General features: G+C 41.4%; 1 protein-coding gene across 1 annotated transcript in view; it reads left to right on the top strand.

Moving 5' to 3' along the window:
• Nucleotides 1-23,550, top strand: part of PCDH15 (protocadherin related 15) — a 379,975-nt gene that overhangs the window by 148,456 nt on the left and 207,969 nt on the right. Inside the window, exons 9-10 of the mRNA XM_059821547.1 lie at nucleotides 3,196-3,304; nucleotides 8,703-8,815. Of these exons, the coding sequence (XP_059677530.1) occupies nucleotides 3,196-3,304; nucleotides 8,703-8,815 (222 nt within the window). The remainder of the gene's footprint in view (nucleotides 1-3,195; nucleotides 3,305-8,702; nucleotides 8,816-23,550) is intronic.

Below are 23,550 nucleotides of genomic sequence, written 5' to 3'. Positions count from 1 at the left end.
AACTGAGAGTCCTTAAGCAGGTGTGGGCCCCCGCAAACATTTCTCTCTTTCAGTAATCTGGGTTTTTTCCCTTTCCTTTTATTAAGCTTCCATCTCTTTATGGAGCTCTCTTTGGAGGCCAAGAACAACCATGATAGGGTTTTTTTTTTCCCCAAGGATGTTGGATCTAATACAAAATGGTGGCTGTCACAGACCCCATTTTGTAATGTTTGCCCACTCTGCAGGGCTGCGAGGAGGCTCTACCTCCTCTGCTTAAGTCAGGAGCCCCCTTCTATCTATATGTGACCGTGCCTTCTCTCTCCGAGGGCGGAGCAAAGCCTCACCTTTTCTCTGAACCTCCTGGTGAGGATGACGGCGGGTATTGTGTCTTTGCGGTCTGCTGGTCTTCAGCGATGACTGCTAACTGTGATACACAGAACAGATTGGCGTATCACAGTGAGAGGGGCTCTGAGGAGCTGCCTTGGGGCTCTGTGAGCCCCGACCGCTTTACTGCCGACTGGAACCTGGGGAAATTGTGAGTGCCTGTTCGTGCCTTTTACATTTTCAAGTGCTCTGGAAAGAGAGAAATATCCCTATGTAATAATCATGGTTCTTACTGCTATTGATCAAAGCATGTTTTGACTACAAGTTTTTTGAACAATTATTTTTGATAAAAAGTGCATGTACACCTTCTGAAACAAACCTACATGTGCTTTTATGAATACATTAACATACTTAATAGCTGCTGTTTTGTGCAGTTATGTTTCATAGTTCTAATTTAAGTTTAAATTAAAAAGGTACTTGCATTGTGTACAGATTATTAAAACAATATGAAAGTACCTTTAGCTTTGCTTCAAGGCACATCAGCCTATTTAATTCAAAACAGCTTTAAATTATCCCTAAACATTTCAGCGGATTGCGATTGATCTTGTTGCATGATATTTTCTAGTGTATGAGCAGCCCATTTCAGGGTGTCTACAGTACCTACGTAAACAACTTAGATGAAATCCATTAAATTTTGATTTCACCTTTCATTCTTAGTTTTTTATACTTCTGTATAAGAAGTAAACTTCTTAGTTTTCTTATACGATTTGCTTCTGTTCAATTGCTTGCTTTGGTTCTGAGGAGTCAGTGTAATGGTGGCACCGTGGGATAAAGTATCTATCGTTCAAGTAGAACCTGTTTAATTTCAAATGCAGTTCTTCTAAATGCTGCTCTTGAGCTTCTCCTTGAATTGGAAAATAAAGCGCATGTCCTTGCTATCTGAGTTAGATATCCAACAGTTACTATTTTAGTCTAGTTTGGGCGGTCGGGTACAGCTGACAGCTCATTATTGACAAGGCTAGATCCATTGCTGTTACTCTAGCATGGACATAGACATAGATGTTTCAGTTTGGCCTGCAATATTGTAATGGTGAGTTTAAAACTTAGCCAGTCTTAGCAAATGGGGTTATTTTTGTTGGGGGTATGTTTTTGACTATAATGTAGATTTTTCTGAGTGTGCTTCGATTGATCTGTAAATTTAAAAATAGCATTTTAGTCTTGGACTGTTTTATGCATAATCTTATCTCTCAGCACGTAACTTTTATGCAGTCCTCAAGCATTTTAAAAATTCAAACATATGTCAAATATATCTTCTTCTCTCTCTCTTTATGCCTATTTTGAGCTCTTCTTCCTCATTACACTTTTAAGAGTTTAATTTTTTAAAGAGTCGAAAGTGGAAACAGGCGTGTGACAAAGGACCTCGCTTGCCCGTTGGGAGCTGTGGAAAAAGCCATGAGCAGAGAGGCAGGGTGAGGAGGTACCCGTCCCATCTTTGTGGGCAGATAGATGCTCTGCACCCAAAGCCGAGAGCTGCGTAACCACGCGTGGCTGCGAGCCCTGGCTCGTGAGCCTGGAAAAGCCTCATCGGGCCTCGGTAACCTGTAGGAAATGACTTCTGGGTGGGCAAACCGTGGGCAGAACAGCTTGTGTTATTGCAGATAACCGTGTGGCTACACGTTCAAAATTACAGGAGGGGGTATTAACTCTCCCCTCTTGCAAACTGCCTTGCATCCATTCTTGTCTTGTTCTCCTCCTCCTGCCTCGCCTCTTTTCCCTCTAGGTTTATTGATGGGCATCGCCAAAGCTCTTGCAGATTTCTTGCAAATCTCAGCAGGGGGATTTCTAAAGGCTGTGCCAAAACTTGGCCAAGTGTGGGCTGGCCTCATTCCTATTCCTACGTGAAATTTCAAGTTCCCTCTTGCAGAACATGAAGCATTAGAGCTTTCCAAAGCAAAGGCCGCCAGGATTAACCATATATGGAAAAAAGGTGTCTGTTTTTTCATAGAGGTTATTAAGTGTTTTGGCCACGCAAATAAAAGTTCCAAGAAGGGGATGGAAAAGACTGAGGCACGTGCATTCATGGAGTAGCGACATTTCTAGTCGATAAAGCAGCCAAGGTTACCGAAACTGTTCTTTTTAGAGTTGGGAATGGCAGCTCTGGTGTTACCGCTGGAGCGTGCATTGGCATAGGGAAACTTTAGGAAATATTCAAAGCAACAGTGAGGGCTAAGTGCTATTAGTAGGTACAGGAATGCTATTAAGTTGGTAGGTAGAGAAATGGGCGTACAAATACTGAACAAGATGAAAGCCTGCAAATGCTTTTTCTGGCTTTCCGTTTCTGTGTTCAGCATGCGAGATCACTCTGCTTCTGAATAATGGTGTGAATTACTGCAGTGTCCATCCAAACTTTTCAAATGTACCTGTCCTTAAAATGTCTGTACCTTGGCTTGAATTTCTTTTGCGGTATATATTTTTGTATCACAGCCACTCTAGCTCCTAATGATTCTCAAATTCAATTTGTTTTTATTTCCTTTTTTAAAGCATTTGCTGTATTTCACTGCTATGATGATGTCTGAAATGTCTGATTCGAGGGACCATTTATAGTAGCATAGTCAAGCATTTGCTTGAACATTTGGAAGCTTCCTTTCCTTGAAGATGCTATTATAGTATAAAATGTATCTGAAAGAGATTGCTGTAGAAATATATATGTTGCCTACTTAATTTTGACTTCAAAAGGGACGTGTGCTGTAACTATTCTTAAATATGAGTACTTTTTCTCCTGCAATTTCAGCAAATACCCTTTTCAGTGAGATGTTTTTGTGTTAAACCTAAAGATTCGCCTACTGGCTTTCTAATTTTTCTGTTTCAAATCTGTCTGATTTTTCATTTCAGGCACGTGTGAATCCCATCAGTGTCACTCCACCCATACAAGCCATAGATCAGGACCGAAACATCCAGCCTCCTTCTGATCGGCCGGGCATCCTCTATTCCATCCTAGTTGGTTGGTGTCTGCTACTCTTGCTATCGCTCACAATCAGTCGCTTTATTATGATCAGCCAGAGAAAGATTGACTGGGAGAGTGGAAACCTAATAAAAATTCATATTGTGGTTAGTGGGATGTTTGAAATTATTGTTCTACCTATTTTTGTTTAATTGCAATTTAGAAGCTTATTTCAGGTGGCTGCATCATTTATCGTTTTGTATTCAGATTAGATTCGGAATGGTCTGGTTTAGCCAAGGGAGCAACACAGCAAGCAAAAGGAGAGAGGCTAGTCTGTGCTAGTAGCTATGCTGCAATGCATTTTTCATTCACAGGTGCAAAGGCGTAACGGCAGATGCTAAAGAAAGGCAATTAGAGTGGGGTTCCTTCCAAAAGTCTTCTGGCACAGAGCAACTTAAAGAGTCTTAGTGCATCCACCTTTAATTTTGCTGCCTGTGAGCTTGCATGCTTTCCCTTGTAATTTAGTGTTTGCTGAGTTGACTATGCTGTTTTCTGGCCAGAGAGGAATGTAGTTCTAGGATGAGTTCAGGGTTATCTACTTCAGGGGGGTGATGTCTTGTATTCTTCTATGGTGGGTTTTTTTTCCTGCTGCTTTCCTGTGTTTGGCATTTGTTTCCAATTGCTTCGCTTGTATGATTTGGATATGTCCCTTTTTAAACACTGGAAGGTCTGAACTATGCCCATAGAGTGAGAGAATAAGCTACTTAGTGAATATGACAACGATTTTGAATTTTATTTGATTTGTCTGAGTTCTAATTTGGTGGTTCTTTTACCCTGCTTTCTTCCTCCCACTGCACACCTGTACAAGCCAAGTCCTGGCATATGCTTTGGGCACTATGGATGTTATATATGAAATCTACGCATCTTTCTGTGTCTTTAGGATCTACTGTAAAGATACATTTCTTTTAACAAAGCCTGGCATCACTGCAGCGGTAACTCACTTGTACTTGATGTGGCTTACTAACCTCATCCTTAAGTGCCCATAAAGATCTCTGCTTTCAAGCTAACTAGCCTTTCAAGTGTTCAGGTAAATGCTTCAGTGCTGCTTTCGCCAAATCTAGCGATCTTTCCCGTGAGGAGGGTACGAGTGAACCTCTCCAGTTCCAACAACAATGGGTTCCCCTGCAGTTCATTGGAAAGGAGTTAGGCTCACTCAGTGAGGTAACGATAAATGCCTGTGGAAGTCTTGTTACCCTTTCATGTGAGCATAGCACTGCTGAAGACAAAAGTAACTTGAGGGTAAGGCACTTGAGAAATGAAGAAATAGCCCATGTACTAGCCTGTTATTTTCCGCTTTCTTTCCCATTCTGACCTCTGAGTGCAGTTCTCTCAAAGGATGTATCAAGATGTCTGAATGTACTTGTTCAAGTAGTTATGGACTGATACTGATAAAACGATGGAAGATTAGGTCTTAAATATTCTTGAGCGTCATCCGAAGATTAGGGAACTAGTTACAGCACAGTACTGCTGGGATTGTTGTCTTCTATTTAAAGGTTTGGCTAAAGTACGCGATGAAAGAACTACCTTCCAAAGTACAGTAAAGTACTTCAGAGAAGAGGATTGAACTGCGGCCATATGCAACACTTCATTTCTTTTAAAATGCCCGTTATCTTTACATTTGGAAATGTGGTGTTTGGAAATTTTTTTTCATGCGGTAATTTTTCCAACCCTTGACTTTCAGGTATGTTAATATATTTGGGTCATTGCAATAGACCCACATAGTGTGTCTGGTGTACGCAAGCGTGTAAGCAAGCCCCCTCCCTTTGTGTGTAGTGTGCGTGCAATAAAAAGGGGGTAGAAGCCGGCTCACCTTCTCTCATCTGCAATCTCACCCCATTTTTTTCCTCCGTGCTAACTGCGTCACAGCCCTGTGCTACGCTTGTATTTACTGCTCAGCCCTGTTTGAAGGTTTTCCCTTAGCTATTTTTATTAGTAATTGTAAGGCTTTCTTTTCTCCGGGGCTGGTTCTTGGGAAAAGTCAATTTTTTCCTTGAAATCTAGTTTTGACCCTGGAACTGTGTCTGTGATTTCTGCTGCCAATTTTGAACAATTAAGTGTTCTATTTGTTTGATATTTAAATGAAGAGCCAAAAAACACAACAGCATTTTCGGGGGTCTCTCTCCAGTCCTGTGAGCTCCCTGATGCATTTGCCTGGCAGGCAACATGCCCCACAAAAGCCCTCCTCTGGCTCCAAGGAAAGCATACCCAAGGGTGCTCTTCACCTTGTGGACGCTCCCCTCTGCTGTAAGATCATCAGAGCAGAAGAGATCATGTTCCCTCCTGGGCTGTCAGCTTGCTGCTTCTGTTGCCTGGGTCAAAAGAGTGTAACCAGAGGTCTGTTGGCCACTCAGTGCTCATTTTTGGTGCAATCTCATCTCCACGTGCTAAAACACGGAAAAGAAACCACGTGCCACCCTTCCTGTGCTGTCTCCCTTTTTCAAGGGTGCTTATGGACCTGCCGGTGCGTGCTGGCCCACTGCCTTTTGATACCCTAGACCTCTCCGAACACACAGAGTGGATCAATTTCTGGAGGCAGGAGACTAGGACCTCATCCATAGAGCTTTAGGACTCTCTGCTTTTCCTGGGTTACATCTTCTTGCAGGTTGGACTCATGGACTGTAATACGCAGCTGACACATTTTGAAGACACGTAGTTACACTTGCAGTGGGAAATTCCTCCTTTCTGGAAGCAGATCAGGTGGCAGTGTGGACTGAGGGTTGGTCTGCACTGTCAAAATACAAATATTTTTGTCTATGCATAAGCAGATATCTCTGTTCCTGGAAAACTTTACTTTCAGGATTTAAGGTATGCTGGAGTTTGGACTCTTCCTGTGGTAGGCAGCAGCTGAAGCAGGCATCATCAGTTAGGATACAGGCAATCCAGCTCTGTTAGACTCTAATCTTTACTTTCCTGATCATCCTCCTTGCTGTCTTTTCCTCCTTTACCTGTTTTTTGGTTGATTTCCCTCCCCCGCCCCCCACCCCTTGGATTCATTCCTGGCATCCTTACACAATATTAGCTTCATCTTCCCTGCTGTAGATCACTTTGTGCCTCTTACAGCCACCTCCATCCTCCCCTATGTATTTGTTCTCCTTCAGGGAACACCTTGTTTTTTACTTTTGCGTTTAGTCTTTCATTTCTTGATTTTTCTTAGCTTCAGCATCAGCCCTTGTGATGTGCAGCCTCCTTAGACTACAGCAGTCTGTTATCTGCCAAAAGCTTGGAGCTCCTGCTGGATGCCTAGTGCTCTTAAAAAATTACATCTGATAATTAGGAGCTGAAATTAAAAGGGAAGGGAAGGGGAGGGAGAGCTTGGAGCTAGAAACTCTGCATTTATGTTGGTGGTCTAATAGCAAAAATAATCCACAGTGGTTCTTCCTGTTACTGGTCTCTGGGTGGATGGCATACATGTATACAGAGGTATTTGCAGAATGTGTACAGTGAGTTTATATATGTATGCACAATATACACACAGTATAGCAAATGGTTGTCATATGACGAGTTGCAAAGTAAAGTACTGCACATGAGTTTGGACAGTAATCTACCTCCTGGGATAGCTGCTGACTTTCTAAAAGCAGTTTCTAATCATTCCACTTGAAAGGTGAGCAAATAATAGCATCATTTATCAGAAGAGTGGTCTTTTTTGTGTTGAATCTTACTCCCTGTTATACTGTATTGGCACGGCAATATTTGTCCTGCTCTCATGGCTGCTTTAAGATATCGTAACTCATGAGCTCAGAGGACTTACTGGGGCGTTTATACCATCAGCCAGGAGTGCTTTCTGCCTCTCAGCTGCTCTACAGGACTATTTCTAGACCTCTAATGACTAGAGATCTTAGACTTGTAAACTGGATTTTGGTTTCTTTGGATACTTTTAGTAATACTCATCAAGCTGTGAGGTCCCAGAGTTCACGCTGTTACTAAGCACTTTGTCTTTCTGAGCCCTGCTCTGTTCAGCTTTGTGCACTCGCATCTCCCCAGCTGAGAGTCAGCTCAGGGAAAGTCAGACAGCTAAACCAAAGCAAACTGTGCTGAGACACAGAGGCTGGAGAAGGCGGGCACAATTTTCCGCCACGCAAATGGGGAGAGAACATCCCTTTGTCTTTTAGGAAAAAAAAAAAGTATAGCCTCTGCTGACAGGCGAGAGGCTGTTGCTGAACAGTATATCCCATATGTTTATTGCTTCGTCCTGCCCTGGCAATTAATGCTCCACCATTGCTACTTTTTGGTGTACTTTCTTTGAGAAACGTGCGGCTCGAAATCACTGTAGCTTAAGTCTTACTTCCTCCTGTGTCAAGTGATGCTGCTAGAGCCTCTTGGCTTGAGCGCGATACCATGGGGAAGTTTTGGGGCTGCACCTGCCTCTCTGGCCAGCCTAGGAGCCAGGCAGAGCAAGGTCACGGCTGTCTCCGTCCTCTGGATAGCCCTTGCTGGATCTCCGTGGGTTCGCGAATCTCTTCAGGCTCTGACTGCTTCTGTTTTAACTGGGTTGGAGAGATTCCTGGAAACTCACAGCCACGAAGACACTATTTACAGCTGACGATAAATGGAAGCTGTTAGGCACAGATGAGGTTTCATCTGGCGCTTCCTCCCCGATGAGAAACTTTTCTTAGAAGGATTTCTAAAATAATGTATCTGTTGCTATTACTTATGCATATATTATTAATAATGCATTAAAGAGCTTGCCCATAGGTGCAACAGAGGGCTGCAAGAACTAAGGTATTTGAAGTGTGCATTTTAAATTGCAAATGTTAGGGCATCATCTGCGAGCAATAACATGGCTATCTTGAACTTAGTGGTAGCATCTCTGTCGCATCACCTCATTGTGTGGGGTTGGGTTTTTTTTTTTTGTTTAAATGTGTGCACCCAAAAACCGGTTCATAGTGTTCTTTGCTTTGTGTCTAATGTCAGTGGATGTCCAACCATACCTCAGGGAAAACGTACTTCAAAGCTGGAGAGAGAAAATCTCAGTGGTATGTGTTTAGCAAGTTGGGTTTCAGGGATGTGGTGGATACAAGTGGAAGATGATTTGCAGTGAAAGCTCATTTCTCCGTATGTCCTCTTATCTGAGTAGATTTAGACATATCTCCCAGAAGCTGAGAAGCAGAATTTCCACCAACTGCAGGTGTGTTTGGGCTCCTGTTGTTATCAAGTACGTAGGGATTCCAAGTTGAGAAGAACCTTCGTGGTTAGGGAGAGTAAGGAAATAATGATAATGTTAAATGCATAATGTTAGTAGTATCATTAAGCCCCACATACACATGATACAATATTTTATCCTTATAATAGCAGGATTAGTTTATGTTCCTTTTGATGACTAATGAGTAAAATAAATATACTGTTTAAGTAAATCTTCCAGAAACAGCATTTGTTCAAACCTCAATGTCTTTTTTTACAGGCACTCCTGAGGATTATCCACAGTATTTCCATATGAATCTCACAACAGCTGTACTCACGCTCCTAAAGCCAATAAACAGGGATTTGCACCAGAAGTTTGACTTGGTTATTAAGGTACTTTTGGCTGATCTCATATTTCCGTATGCTTTTGAAAACTGCTTAGTAACAAAAAACTCTAGAGAAAATGTGGGGTGGGCTTGCTTGTCTGTCTTGCATTTTTCTTTTTTATTTTTTTAGCCTGTCAGGCATCATTTAGCAGAATCGTGGGGAAGAAGGGCGCGAAGTGTTTTTGAAAAGGGAATGAATCGTGGTAGAGTTCTAACATTTCATGATATATTGATATTGTGTGAACTACTTGCACGTTTGCGTTTTACAAACTAAGTTGTCCTATGAATGCATTTGGTTTATATTTCATGTGTTCTCCAGTTCATGACCCATGCTAGAGAATCATATAAATACAAATAATTGAATATTGGGCGCAAGGAGAACAAAAAATCATCTCCATATCTTGTAGCAATTTTGGGGTGGGCGGGTGTTTGGTTTTTGTTTGGTTGTTTGGCTTTTTTGGTGGGTGTTTTTTTTTTTTGTTCAGGGATGATTCAAAAAAAAGGAAGCTCACTCCAGAGCTCTGCTACTGAGGAAAAAGAAAGCTTCTGAAGCATAAGCAGCGCTGATCTCATTTAGCTCTTATTGCTGGGAAAACGTATAAACCACTTCTGTGGGGTTGGTCTTTTCAAATCCTGCCATTGATGAGGAGAGTTGACTTCCTCTTTTGTACATACTGCTTTGTCCTTAATTTTACAGTCTGACTCGATAACAGTCTGCAGTTCTTATCTGAGCCAAGTGATCAAAGCACATAGCACTTAGTTGTGAAGGGAATGTCTTTACAGAAAATACCAAAATGTATCTTCATCTGGTTACTGAGTCCCCATTTTGCAAGTATAAAACATTTTCAGTGTTTGCTGCTTTCTTTACCAATTTGAGGATTAAGAGGAAAAGAATAGGAGGTGATGATACCAATATTTAATTGCTAAACTTGTAATAAGTTATTAATTTTACTTTGAGCAAAATTGTACAAAGCCGTAAGGTTTGCTGCAGGTGAAATTTGGGTGAAGGGACTGCAAAAATCAGTTCAGTAAAGACGGTCTCTAGTGAGAACAGAGCAGAATTACATTTGGTTCTTTTGGAGACAGTCTGGAGTTGTCGCTAAAGCTGTTGTCTAAGGACACAGAAAATTGTGTATTATCTTGTATTTGCTGTATGTATTGGTAAGCAGAGGAGCAAAGAAAAGAGAAAGGAATCACAGTAGTCTATTCTAAAGTAGTAGGTGACTTGTGTATTTATCAGTGTGTTTTACGGAGAATAAGGAGTGGGCTTTCCAAACCGCAGGGTGTTTTAACACAGGGAAGTGATAAAGCTCTTGCTCTTCATTAGTATTATTTAAACTATTTCTAAATACAAGGGTTGCATTCATATGGTAAGAATGATTTATTTGCCTCTCCTACCCCCCCAGTTTTTTGGGGGGTGTTAGTGGTGGCACTGGCAGCAGGCAGTCCGCATGGCAAGAGCAGCTCCTTCTATACCGGCCTACGAACATCTTTGAAATCATGTGCCGCCCTTTTCCTCAGGACAAGAGGAAATGGCCTCAAGTTGCGCCAGGGGAGGTTTAGACTGGATATTAGGAAAAATTTCTTCACTGAGAGAGTGGTGAAGCATTGGAAGAGGCTGCCCAGGGAGGTGGTGGAGTCACCATCACTGGAGGTGTTCAAGGAACGTGTGGACGAGGCATTGTGGGACATGGTTTAATGGGCATGGTGGGGTTGTTTGATGGTTGGACCTGGTGATCTTACAGGTCTTCTCCAACCGTAGTGATTCTGTGATTCTTTTGTGAGCTCCCAGCCTCGGTGCTTTTGGCCTGTCATGCAGTCAGACCAAAATGCTTGCTATCATTCCTCAGGGAGAATCTGAGTAGGATTTTGTTCTTTTTTTTCCTTCAGAGCAGAAGCAAAACTCAGTCTTTCAATCACTTGCTGGGGGGGGAGCAACGATACACATTTCTGCTCTTGAAATAAGGAGGAATGAAGGAACATATACAAATACAGTGTGACAGAGCGACCTGGGTCCCCAGCTGCGCCTGTGCATGGCCATGCAAAAGCGCACTGTGGCTGGTACCTGTGTAACTTGTGGGAATTCTTGGGTTTTATGCTAACTCTGAGCATTTATTAAACACAGGAAAGTTAGTGACAGATTTGCAGGCTCCCTCTGTGCATCTCGGAGAGGGCAGCAGAGCAGTTTCTCTGGGAAGATGGAAATAAGTTTATCTATACAGGTCTTTTCTGTATCTTCTGAGGAATGAGTATAGTATGACAGAAGATGAAAGAAAATTGCAGCTTATAGGAATTTTGAGTAACTAGGCACTTTTTTTTAAATACTTGTGTTAATTTCCTACCTCAGTTGATTGTGTATGCATGAAATTAGAAAGCTTGTATACGCTTAGAGTGACATAATTTGTGATTGGATTCTTTTATAATAATCTGGTTTTGAGCTTACTTCCTTTTGTGGAGTTCTTCTGGCACTGGGACAGATGAAGAAACTTAGGTGGAGTAATATCTAAATAAATATGCTGAGAAGTTAGGGTTAAAGCCCTGTAGCACTTTGTTTGGTTTTGTTGTTTTTGTCAGAATTCAGCAGCTATATCAAGTAGCATCAATTAAAAAAAAAAATCAATTGCGCTGGCCTGGTACCACATTCTGTGTGCCTAAATAGCAAGCTCTGTTGTTAATGGAAATGTTTATAGGCATTATTAGCTTCATATTGCTGTGTTATATGTGCAGCCAAGGGGATAATAAGGAAAATTATCAGTCTCGAAGAATGATACTATGCCACCTGCTAGAATAATAGAAGTTTTAATGCCGTGTTGTTCAGGGACTTTTTGAACTGGTGTGATGTCTCAGGCTTGTACCAAATCGAATCTTCAGATTCTTGTTTTGCACATTCTCAAGTTTGCATTTCTCGCTGTGTTGAAGTTGGTGAATCTGAGTCAATTTTATCTGGAGGGGTGCAATGTGTGATGTTTCCCTTCAAACAGAAAATATGCTATTTTTGCAGGGCTCACTGAATTTAATCTTTAAAATATTCCCTCTGATATCAGGGGATCAATTTTTTTCCTGCTAAAATATTATGGAAAACAGTGAAATGGAAAAGGTGGTTGAGTCAATACATGAATATTAGAACATGTGAAGTAAGGCGGACAGGAAACTGGTGCGCTCATCTGTGGCATAAAAACTGCATTGCTGATAAATGTTGAATTCTCAAATAGGAAGACAATTGAAAAAGCTGCTAATCTTAATAAGAAATGCTGGTTTTCAGCCTCCCTGTGATCTCCAGAAGATATTTGATGATAAGCAAGGTGGCAAACTTGTTGGCCTTCCTAGGGAAGCTCCTGGCACTTCCATTCCCTGCAAAGCAACAGAGGCTTTTACAAAAGAACATGTTGCGGGTTTTTTGTGGTTCCCATTGAAATCTTCATGTGGCAACTGCAAGGCTGTCACAATAAGCATGTGGATTTAGAGCCTTTAAACTGAAAGGGCTTTCCAGTGTTAATAATAGTGTAACTAAAAATATGGTCTGTATGAGACCCAAAAACGGATAAGGCTGTGAATTTTATGAATCGTAAGTGTTCTTTCCTTTTACTTACTGTTGCTTCTGTTATAAAAAATTGTCGCTGAGATGCAAAAACACACCCCATAATACTAACTCCTTTTTCGAAATCAGTTACTGCTTTTAGAGTAAGTTCTATTTCTAAATGCATATGTGTGTCGTTCGAGGATTTATGTCCATAAAGGCAGGGACTTGCATGTCTCTTTGGAGAGCAGACCATTAGGAGAGAGAACAACCTCCTCTGGAGCAGACAGTCCTGCTTTACAGAAGGTAGGTGCTAGAGAAATCAAACCAAGCTACAGTGAGAGGGAGCACACTTTCAGCAACCTCAAAGGCTAGAAAATAAATACGTCTTTGATCTGCTGCCTTGCTGAAAGATCTGCTGAGTTTCTCAATAAAATAATAAACCTATTAAAAGTACCTTTCCTTATCATTTGTCACTACGGTAGCTGTCTTTCTCCTGGAGGACAATGATTTGTAACAGGAAGGCATGTAATCAGTTTAGTCCTCATTAGAGTTAACTTCACCTCTGATACTGCTTTGCTTGTAGAAGGGGATATAGCTGCTTGAAGAAAACAGCAGCAACTTTGATCACCTTTCTGCAAAAACATGACCATTGCACTGTAGACATGCTAGCTCTAAACATGTAGACATGTTACTAGCTCTAAAAAGTGTCAGGGAGTTTTTATATTTTTTTGAAGTGTGTATATCATGAAACAAATAAGAAAATTAAACAAATTGATGCACTTCGATCCTTTCCTATTTGAACATTGGTTATTTATCAATCAGACAAAATCTAACCTGACATTTCTATTAAAATCAATTTGCAAAGCGGCTGGACTACGGAAGGCTAGATGTGCTTACACAGTCAATGAAATACTAATGAATGGAAACGCTACACTACAGAGGAATTTACCACACCTGTAGGAGACCAGATTTTGATAAAATGACTCGTGCCAAGTGGTAATTTAGTTCATGGGGACTCGCGTGGTTTTCGGAGTAGGCTGAGGATGGGGAGCTACCCTACCACGAAGGCTGTCAGTCCAGCCCAAAGAATGTCTATGTGGAGATTTGGGGGAGAAATTGTCACTAGCAAATCATAAAGAGTTTTTGCTTTATAAAATACTTAAGAACATCATGACTTCTTAGATTGTTTCAGTGTCTTGTGAAGCAAAAAGTGATCCTCCTTTTAATAAACGAATAGCTGTGTTAGTTACTACGATTACAGAAATCTTGTCAACTCTGTTAAGACCCAAGGTGGTCCTACTGAAAATACGACTAGTAATACAGAATAAAGGAGGTAGAGAAAGTGTTTTCCTAGCAACTGTTGCATAACCGGTTGATCATATGTGCCAGAAGTCAGCTCTGGTTCTCCAACACATCAGTGTTGCAGTGGGTTGGTATCCAGTAAGTAAGGAAGAATCAAGAATTACGGTCATTCAGGATTGCTATAAAACCTGTAGGAGTTACAATAGAAATAAAAAGACTGGAAGTATTTTGAGGCTAATGAAGTATAGGCATACCTTTTCACTTTATGGTTGTATCTCTCTAGTCTACGTTATTTACCTAGAACAATCGATACCTCAGATTTTCTCCAGTGTAAAGAAAATGCATGCATGTCAGATTCAAAATCAGGGTAGGAATTTTATTTCTCTTCCAAGGATAGATTTTTCCATTTTTAATGGCACGGGGATACTTGTATTAATGACTAAAAATACTTTGAATATTATAACATGAGGTGGAAAAATAGAGGAATGTTTTATTAATCTCATGTGGACACCTGTGTACTGGGGAGATTAAATTTCTACTGTAGTTTTAGAGAAGGCTTTCATACAACCTGTATGGTTAATTCTTAAGCCACTGTCTGTTGTATTTGATTGTATTTGTGCCACTGGAAAATTGGGAAGGATTCATGTAAATCGGACATCTCAATGAAAACTCCAATTAGATTTTTAAAAAAAAGGGGGGGTGGAATAAGTTTCCCAGCTTCAAATAACATTTGTAGCCTGACTTTTTAATATGACTTTTCCTTGGATCTGAGAGTTTTATGGCTCTTAAGGAATAGGCTCTTACAAAAAATTGCTTTGTGTCACAGTTGCTTGGTTTTTTTGGTGCCTTCCCAACAGTGTTGGTAACAGAAGTGTATTTCAACACCGTGCCGCAGCTGTGCAGAGTATTTTGAAGACTATCCTTATGGAGTATTTTCCATATCTTAGGTACCTATCTCAAAGATCCGTTATCTCCAGATGGTTTTTAGTCGGACTGGCATTAACCTTGTGACAGATAATACCACAGAAACAATTCTATAGTGGGACTGCATTTCCCTGTTGTTTAGGTGGTAACAGAAGGTCAACGCCATGTGTCAGAGTTGAACAGACTGTTTGAAATTCCAGTGGTACAAGGAAATTGGTTTGGAGTGCCATTCTGCAAGAGGTGATGTTGAACTTTCCAGCAGTAATATCTACTCTGTTTACTCTTCAGGCTTGAATCTTTGAATGGAGTGTGATTTCTGATTTTTAGAAGGCTTCCCCCGGCCAAATAGGCTGTGGCATTTATATAGGCTGTGACTAGGCACAGGGGGTTTGAGAAGTTGGTTGTACTTGCTTTGGGTATGTGTGTGGAGACTGAGCCTGAGCATCAGCCAGACCAGATTCCATATTAACGAAGGAAGATTGTGTGTGAACCTTGGCAACAAATGTAACGCACCATCCGCTGCTGCATGCATTTGATGACATGAATACTGTTGTGATACTGGCACAGCATGAATTTGTGTGCCTGTTCTCCTGCTCATCCCAAGAAACTGCCTGGGAGCTGGAAAGGCCACTTTTCCTTTCTGGTGGAGGTGCTTTGGATCAGAGAAATGCTGCCAGTATGTGTATCGGCTGTTCCAGTATAGTTAAGCCCTTTGCAATGTGCGTGATTTTCCCTGATAGGGATCTCAGCAGAAGAGACAGAAAGTGATGCTCTCCTGCTGCTTGTGCTGGAGGTTAATCGGTTTCTCTGTTCCTGTTGGGAATGTCATTGATCTTTCCTGGCCATCGCTCCTGAGGCTGTTGAAAGCCTACTGCATTACGTGAAAAGAAGGCATAGCTTCAGCAACAGTCTAGGGACCAAATTGTGAACAAACGGACACTTTAAAGGCAGAAAGTGAAGTGTATATATGCCATGTTTTGTATGGTCTATTCATTGAACAAAGACTGTTTTCTGTTCAGAGTGGAAGGGAGACTCGGTGAGGATGCTTTGCCAGCCACTAGCAGGTGCAAGGGCAATGCTGAATGATCAGTTTTAAACAACAGGTAGGTCATCAAACACAGCGCTAGGCTGGGGCCCTTTGCTTTCCACGAAACTTGGGAATGATCTCAAAGGTTGAAATACTGAAATAAAAAAGCTTATTATGATCCTGAGCTATTACAGAATCACAAAGTTGCCGAGATTGGCAGGCATCTCTGCAGATTGTCCAGTCCAACTCCGCTGCTCAGGTTGGGGGTGAGGGGGGTGTTGAGCATCTCCAAGGCTGGAATCTCCACAGCGTCTCTGGGCAACCTGGCCCAGTGTTTGACTACTGTCAGATTAATAGAGTTTCTTATGTTTAAATGCAGTAATCTGTATTTTTTTTTTTTTTTTGCCCAGAGCTGGTCCCAGCACTCCCAATGTGTCTCACCAGCGCTAAGTAGCACTCAGCCTGCTGGCAGTGCTTTTCCTAATGCAGCACAGGTTTGGTACAAGGGTGTTTTGCTCAATTCATCCACCAGGACCCCCATGTCCTGCTCTGCACAGCTGCTTTCAAGTTGTTTGGCCCCTAACACGTACTGGTGCCTGGGGTTATCTCTCCCCTCGTGCAGGACTTGGCATGTTCCTTTTTTTGAACTTCATGAGACTCCCATCTGCCCATTTCTGCAGCCTGTCAAGGTCCCTCTGAATGGCAGCACACCCATCTGGCTAATCAGCCACTTCTCCTAGTTTTGTATCACCTGCAAACTTCCTGCTAAGGGTGCACTTGGTTTCATCAGCTGGGTCAAGATGTTAAACAATGGTGGCACCGCTATCGACCCCTGGGTGTACACCTCTATTAACTGGCTTCCGGATGGGCTTCGTGCTGTGGGATCGGAACACTGTGTACCCAGCAATTCAGCCAGTTTTTAATCCACCTCATTGTCCATCTATCTAGTCAATACTTCACCAGTTGGTTTACGAGACCATATGGAGGCAGTGTCAAAAGCATTATTCATGTCAAGATAAATAATATCCCCTGCTCTCCCCATACCCACCAAGCCATTCATCTCATTGCAGAGGCCTGTCAGGGTGGTCGAGCATGAATTGCCCTGCATAAACCCACACTGATGACTCCCAACCTCCTCCCTGTCCTTCATATGTTTGGAAGTGGTTCCCAGAATTATTTGCTCCACCATGACCTTCTCTAGCATTGAGGTGGGGTGGACTGGTCTGTAGTTGCCCGGATCTTCCTTTTTGCCTTTCTTGAAGATGGAAGTGACTTTTTTTTTCTTCTGGACATCAGAAACTTCTCTTAATTGCCATGAACCTTTCAAATGTAGTAGAGGGGGGTCTTGCAGTGGCATCGGCCAGCTCCCTTAGCATGTGTTGAGTGTATCCCATCAGGTCCCCTGGATTCATGTATGTCCGGTTTGTTTAAATATATCCCTAACCTGATCCTCCTCTGTCTTCCTTGCTCCAGACTTTTCTGTGGGTTGCAAGGGTGGAGATTACTGAAGGCAGGTCTTACCTGTAGAGACTGAGGAGATGATGATACTGAGTATGGCAGCCTTTTCCATGTCCCCTGTCACCCTGTCCCACTCAGCATCAGGCCTACTTTTCCCCTAGTTTTCCTTTTGCTGCTGATGAACCTGTGGAAGCCTTTCTTGTTGCCATCCAGTTCCAGATGGGCTTTGACTTTTCTAAACCTGCACGTTAACCCTAACCTGGATGCTCAGGCAGTGTTTCTAAAGTCTTCCTGCATCACCTGTCCCTGGTTCCAGTTCTTGCAGGCTTCCTTTTTATGTTCGAGTTTTCTCAGGAGCTCCTTGCCTATCCACGCAGACCTGCCGCCAAGTTTCCTTCATTTCCTGTTTGTCAAGATGGACCATTTTTGGACTTGGAGATGGTGATTTTTGGAAGTCAACCAGTTCTCCTGCACCCTACTTCTCTCCAAGGCCTTATCCAGTGGGATCCTGCCAAGCAGATCCCTGAGTTAGGCCAAAGTCTGCTCCTATGCTATGTGCGTTAGTGTACAGACACTTCGGGGGGGGGCATAGGGTCACGCTGACTTCCCAGAAAGGCTATGAGAGCTTTATTCTTAATGCTGTCCTGTTGGCATTCCCTTATTTGTGTGCATATGAAGCTGGTCTCCCTTCAGCCCTGCTTTAATGATTATGGGGTCCTTCCTGCTCATATCGCTCTGCAGGCTTTGGTGGCCAGCCTGGGTCCGCCACTTCCTCACTTTGTTGTTGGTTGTCATCTTCTTGCCAGGTTGATTAGCTGGTTGTGATAGATGCCATTGCCCCACTCCTGCTATTGTGGTAGTAAATACGAGGATTGACTGTAGAATTGCAGAATGAGTCAGTGATAAAATGGCTGATAAAATTAGGCATAGCTTAAAAATAAGATGAAACAAGTCAGAAAAGATCATCTTAGCCTTATACACAAAATGATGGCTTCTGCCTTGGTTTGCATTTTAACTGATAACTGAATGTGAAGGTTGGCTCTGGGATCTGTGGCTGTCAAAAAAAAAAAAGGCAAATTGAACTTTAGAAATCATTAGGAAAAATAAGAGAACAGAACAGAGGAAAAAAACCACTGCGGTACTGTACAGATCCAGGCTGTACATGTGTCTTGACCACAGTGCACAGCTCTGGTCTCGATCACAAAAAGGACAGTGCAGAACTGAAGCAGGCTCACATCAGGTGAGGAAGGAAGAAGATATGATAGACACCCGTAAAATATAGTGTCGCAGTTCTGAGAGCGAAGAGGAATCAATAGTTCACTGCCTCCTGCGATGCAAGAGCTACAAGTTATCAAACGAAACAAGCAGGTGCCAAGTTTAAAACAGACAAAATAAGGCTGTTCTTTATCTAATGTAGTTTGTCTACTTTGACAGGCAGCGATGTGGGGCTGAAAGTTGGCATGGGCTCAAGGGGAGGCAGGGCCAGCTTGTGGAAGAAAAATCTATCGATATAAAGAGACATCTAGGGAAATCTGAGCTGCTTACGTTCTTCTCTGAGCTTCTGTCTTTGGCCGCAGCTGCAACCATGATTTTGCAGTGGACGGATTATTGGTCTGATCTAACACAATTCTCCTTATGATGTTCTTTTATTATGAGTTTCAGAAAAACACAGTGCTAGCAGGCAATGAGAAGCCGTGCATCAACTGAGGCTCACTAGACAGACAATTCCTGGACCGCTGTTACAGAAATTGTCCAAAGTCCATGTTTTTTGAGACTTAAAAAGTCCTGAATTACCTGACTTTTTTTCACCCCTTCAGAAACTTCATATTTGCAAGGTTTGGTAGGTTTTTGTAATAATGTCAGCCTGCAACTCTCTTCATCTTGTTTTGATCTCTTGGCTCTATGCATCTGTTGACCTTTATTTGTTATCTTGGTTCAGGGTAGCTCTCATTTTCCCCTCTTCCAGTGTATCTCAAAGAATATCTTTTCCTCCATTTAAGAGGATTTGTGCTTATTCTTCGCTTTTCTAATTTTTAAAATGGTGGCAAATAGGGATTTCAGCACAGAGGGTAATGCCCCATTTCTTTGGTTTAATCAACATGAAAAAGACTTACTGGTTTGAAGTACGTGTCTGGGCTGCAGCTGTTGAGAACTTAAAGAAAACTTCACAGTGATTGCTATTGGATAGGTCTCTAGAAAGTAACCTATATGTTAAAAAGCTCATCTTCCTAAATATTGGTGCTTTCTTTCAAATTCCTCTGAGCACATAGTGGGAAAAAAAATACAGCCCACATGACAAGTACAGTTTACCAAAAATATATCACCCTTGTTCTGGAACGGCTTTGTTTTTGTGTGTCTCTTGAAATGCAACTGAAGATAGTCTCCTCCGATGTTCCTCACGCAAGAGTAGAGATGTATCAGCTATAATGGGAAACGGGGTGATTGCTCTGCCTCAAAATAGAACCTGAACTGAACAAATGAGAGTGCTTTTGTACTCTTGGTGACAGGTTAGAAAAAGAATGGAAGAAATGTATTTTCATTAAATAGTTGCTCAATCCACTTCCTGACAATGATGAAATCTTCAAAACCCTTAGTTTGGTTGAACTGCTGTGCATCTCCTGTAGGTATTAAGTACAATAACTGCTTTTTAAATTGGCTTTTCAAGTGTTCATCCTTTATGTGAACTCCCTATTCAATTACTTCTCTTGGTTTATCCACTGACACAAAAGCCTACCTTGTCCAAATAGTCTGGAAATTTCTGTTCTCTTTGAGGTGGCCTTTTTTTTTTTTTCTATCTTGTGTGTAATACAGTGTTGAGAGTTGATGTAGAATTGAAAATCTGAGTGCAGAGACAGGCTTTGTGAATAATGAGAGAGAGAGAAAAAAGTGTGCGGGAAAACCAAACCCTTTCCTATAATCAATAAAATGTTTCTTCATATCAGTCTTTCTCCAAAGTTATCACAAACATATTGAAAATAGCAAGTTTTTCCTGTGTTTAGCAGCATCTCGGCATGGTAAATGTTTTTCCTTGCCTTTAGAGCATTGTCACTGATACACATTAGAAAGACCAGTGATTGTGAGTTAAAACTGACCCTAAATTGCGTGTCATCACTCACAGGGCAATGAAAATATTAAAATCCATAAGCGGTAAGTTCTGTTATGTCTTTTATTTACAGAAATAGCTTTATTTCCTTTCAGCAGTAAACAGACATTTTTTTCGTTTAAAACTTAAACATCCATCACTTAAAACTTGGCATAATGACTTCATAGTTGGCTTTTCTGTTAACTGAAGGGAAGAAGAAAGAGTTTCATTATTTGGAAAGGTGGGCAGCTCGTAAGTATTACTGTTCACTGCACTACAGCATCATAAGCCTTACTGGTACTGAAGTCACTTCCCCTTGATACCTGAAGAAAAAAATGTGTATTTTGGGTAGGGTTTTTTTTAAGCTTAGTGTCTAGACACATTATGTGCCCATTTCATTTCACTGCCACATCACAAGCTTCAGCGATGGTAAAGTCAAATTTCTTCTATGTTCTAAAGATACTCTGTGCTTCTTGTCCTTAAGCCAATTTTTAATCCATTTCAGTAGTTCTTCCCTTACGTGTACTTTCTGAGGTTGTAAATTAATCCAGTGTGTAATATACAATGCTAAAGCTTACCCTAAATCTAGATAAATTATGTCCCTAGTTTCACCTTTATCTCCCAATTCAGTTATGCACTTGAAAGAAGCAACTTTGTCAGACCTGACCTTTCTTCTCTGTATCTGTGCTGACCGCTCCTTTTTTTAAATTATATTGGTTTAAATACTATATAATGTTTCCATCTTCTTCGCAGCTTGAAGACAAGTTTGAGTGTCTGAAGTTCCTGGGCTCTTCCCTTGTTCTTGTATTAAATAGAAAATCTGAAGTGACCTGCCTGCAGTTCTCCAGTACTACATCTCCTTCAGTGAGCTATCAAATTTGTTTGCCAGAGGCTTTTCCTTGTGTCTTTTACCATATCTCTTGAAATGTTAGGGTATAATCAATGGCAGGGGAAGCACAGAGGATTTTGGTGATCTTTGGAAAGGAGTTGAGTGCAAGACTGGAAGCAGTTACGGCAACTGAATTTATAACATTTATGGATCTCGCTGGGATGCTTGTGAAAAGGTGACCGGACTGAAAAAATGACGTGACTTAAATGATGCACAAAGATGGCTGTTAACCAGGCAGTGGCTCTGTCTTTGGTCTCTGTGAGGGTGTCTCTAGTAGCCTACTAGGAGTTCTCTCCGTCTTGTTTAGGTTGGTATTTTCTGGCGGTAAAAGTTTAGTGTAATTCTTTTTACAGCATGCTTAAATGGACGTATCAATTCTAAACCCGACATTAACTTCCAGTAGCGAAAGAACGTGCTTGTTTACCTTTCAGGAAATCCAACGGTCCATATTTACATATATTGTGAATCTTATTCAAATAGCATTCCGTTTTTCTGTTTGCTTCACGTGAACATTTAAATATCTAAGATACCGTGGCAGGTTTTTTTTTTTGCGTGGGATTGTATGTGTGATGGTGCAGATATTTTGCAAGCTCTAACAGTTGTGTGTTAGGGTATATAGGTATCATTATCATTGAATTGGAAGAAGTAAAAGACATAGTATTATTTTAGGCAACTATTTCCAAGTAAGCCATGATTTTTGAAAGTTATAAAGAAAATAATCTGTCTAGCCATAGAATAAAAATTCAAAGTTATATTTATCCATCAAAGAAATTTTTCATCTAATTCTGAATATTTCGTGAGTGATAACAAAAGTTGAAGTACATTGTTGTGGCTTACACATTTGGCATACTGTGTCATGCAGGGACAAAGCAATGATTTGATCGCATTTTTAAAGAAAAAATCTCCAGAAGCTAAGCTGGTTGGTGTAGGTATAGCAGGCTTAGGCTACAGAAGCACAAGGAGAACAATGTCTAAAATCCATTTTGTTGAATAGAAGTATTAAGTTACTCAGGGAATTAAGAGGATTGTGATAGCACAGAGTAAATGACTTTGGGACCTAACTGCAGTTCAAAAAACTTTGGTTGTGGAGAAGAAAATACTGGTGGCACTAAGTTCAGCAAACTCTGATCAAGCAGCACGTGAAAAAGTTCATTTTAATGGACCGACTGCTTGCATGGGTTCCAAGAAAAAATCTTAGGGCTGATATTGGTGTAAACTAGATTATTTTCACCACTGGTATTTATTCTTTTAGTTTTGCACTTCTTTTAGGTTTCAGACATTATTGGCCCAGTTATTTACAAGATGGTGATAAACCACCTTCACTTTTTTGAGTCAGGAGGTCTGTGCTAAGTTCTCTTGTTACTTTAGACACTATTTCCAGTGTTTCCGTCATTGTGGCAAACAGAGCATGCCTTTTTTAATTGGATCAGAGAGGCAACATATGAATTGTAAAAATTGTCAGAAACATGCTGTTATGTGGGTGGTTGCGTGTGCCAGATTTACCAGCAAATCAAGAAAAATGCAGAACAGCAAAGGAATATGGGAATACTTAGTGCTGCTGCTTAGAATATGCTCGTATTCCCTTTTGCCAGTGTGGTGCGTGTGTGTACACGTGCTAGAGTGGGCGTTTTCAGGAGGGAATTTTAGAGGCTTTCAGGCCTCATAAAGATTGCACGCAAAAGGAAGAAGAAAGATTTCTGAACCTAAGTTTCTTGAAGCTTGAGTTTTACACCAAAGAGGGCATGATCCTTGTGAGGAAATATTCAAAGCAGCAAAGATGAGATCCCAGTCTGCTCCCAGGAGTGTTTCTATATTTTCTCAAATAGCTATGTAATGTAGACATCGCTTCAGCCAGAAGGATAAATGAAATGCAAGCCTTTATAAGTCAGTCTGCTGTATAGTGGTCTTTAGGGGAGCTATTTCAAGGTAACCTATCCAAAATTTCATTCTGTCAGGATTTCTTGTAAAATTCATTCAGTTTTCCCCTCTCCCCTACAGAAATGTAGTCCCTTCTGAGCAATGTCAGTTCTGTCGAAGTGCTAGGTGATGGGCAGATGTTACCTTGTCATATTGACCAAATGACATCTTTTGCAGGAGAAGTGAGCAAATAACTCATCATCTTCATCATGCGTACTGTTGAAATGCTTAAAAGGTCTCCGCAGTTTCTTGTCAGGTTGGTTGCTGCTCCATTTGCGGGCTATGTGAAATGGTGTTAAAAAGCTAACAAAGACATTTGCTTCCAGTGCGAGCCCCTTTGCTCAGACCCCTCCTGCCGTTTACTGGGGCAGTTCACGCTGGGCAGCCACCTGCAGTACCATTCATCAGCACCGTGCTCTTGTCCAAGGCTGCGGATCTGCTGCCTCTGGAGGAAACATCCACCTACCTTTGCTTTCCTTAAGTCTCCGAGACCTTCTTGTAGATCACTTTGCAGGTCTCACTTCCACTCTCCCACACTGCGTGTACGTGTAGCCGGTCACCTGAAGGAGAAAAAAGTCACTTATGTCCCAATTGTTCAGATGTGTTAAGTTCATGTTTATCCC

This window comes from Gavia stellata, chromosome 9 (assembly GCF_030936135.1).
Source record: "Gavia stellata isolate bGavSte3 chromosome 9, bGavSte3.hap2, whole genome shotgun sequence".
Lineage (NCBI taxonomy): Eukaryota > Metazoa > Chordata > Aves > Gaviiformes > Gaviidae > Gavia > Gavia stellata.
Note: the sequence above shows the minus strand (reverse complement) of the source record. Positions and strands in the feature narration are given on the sequence as shown.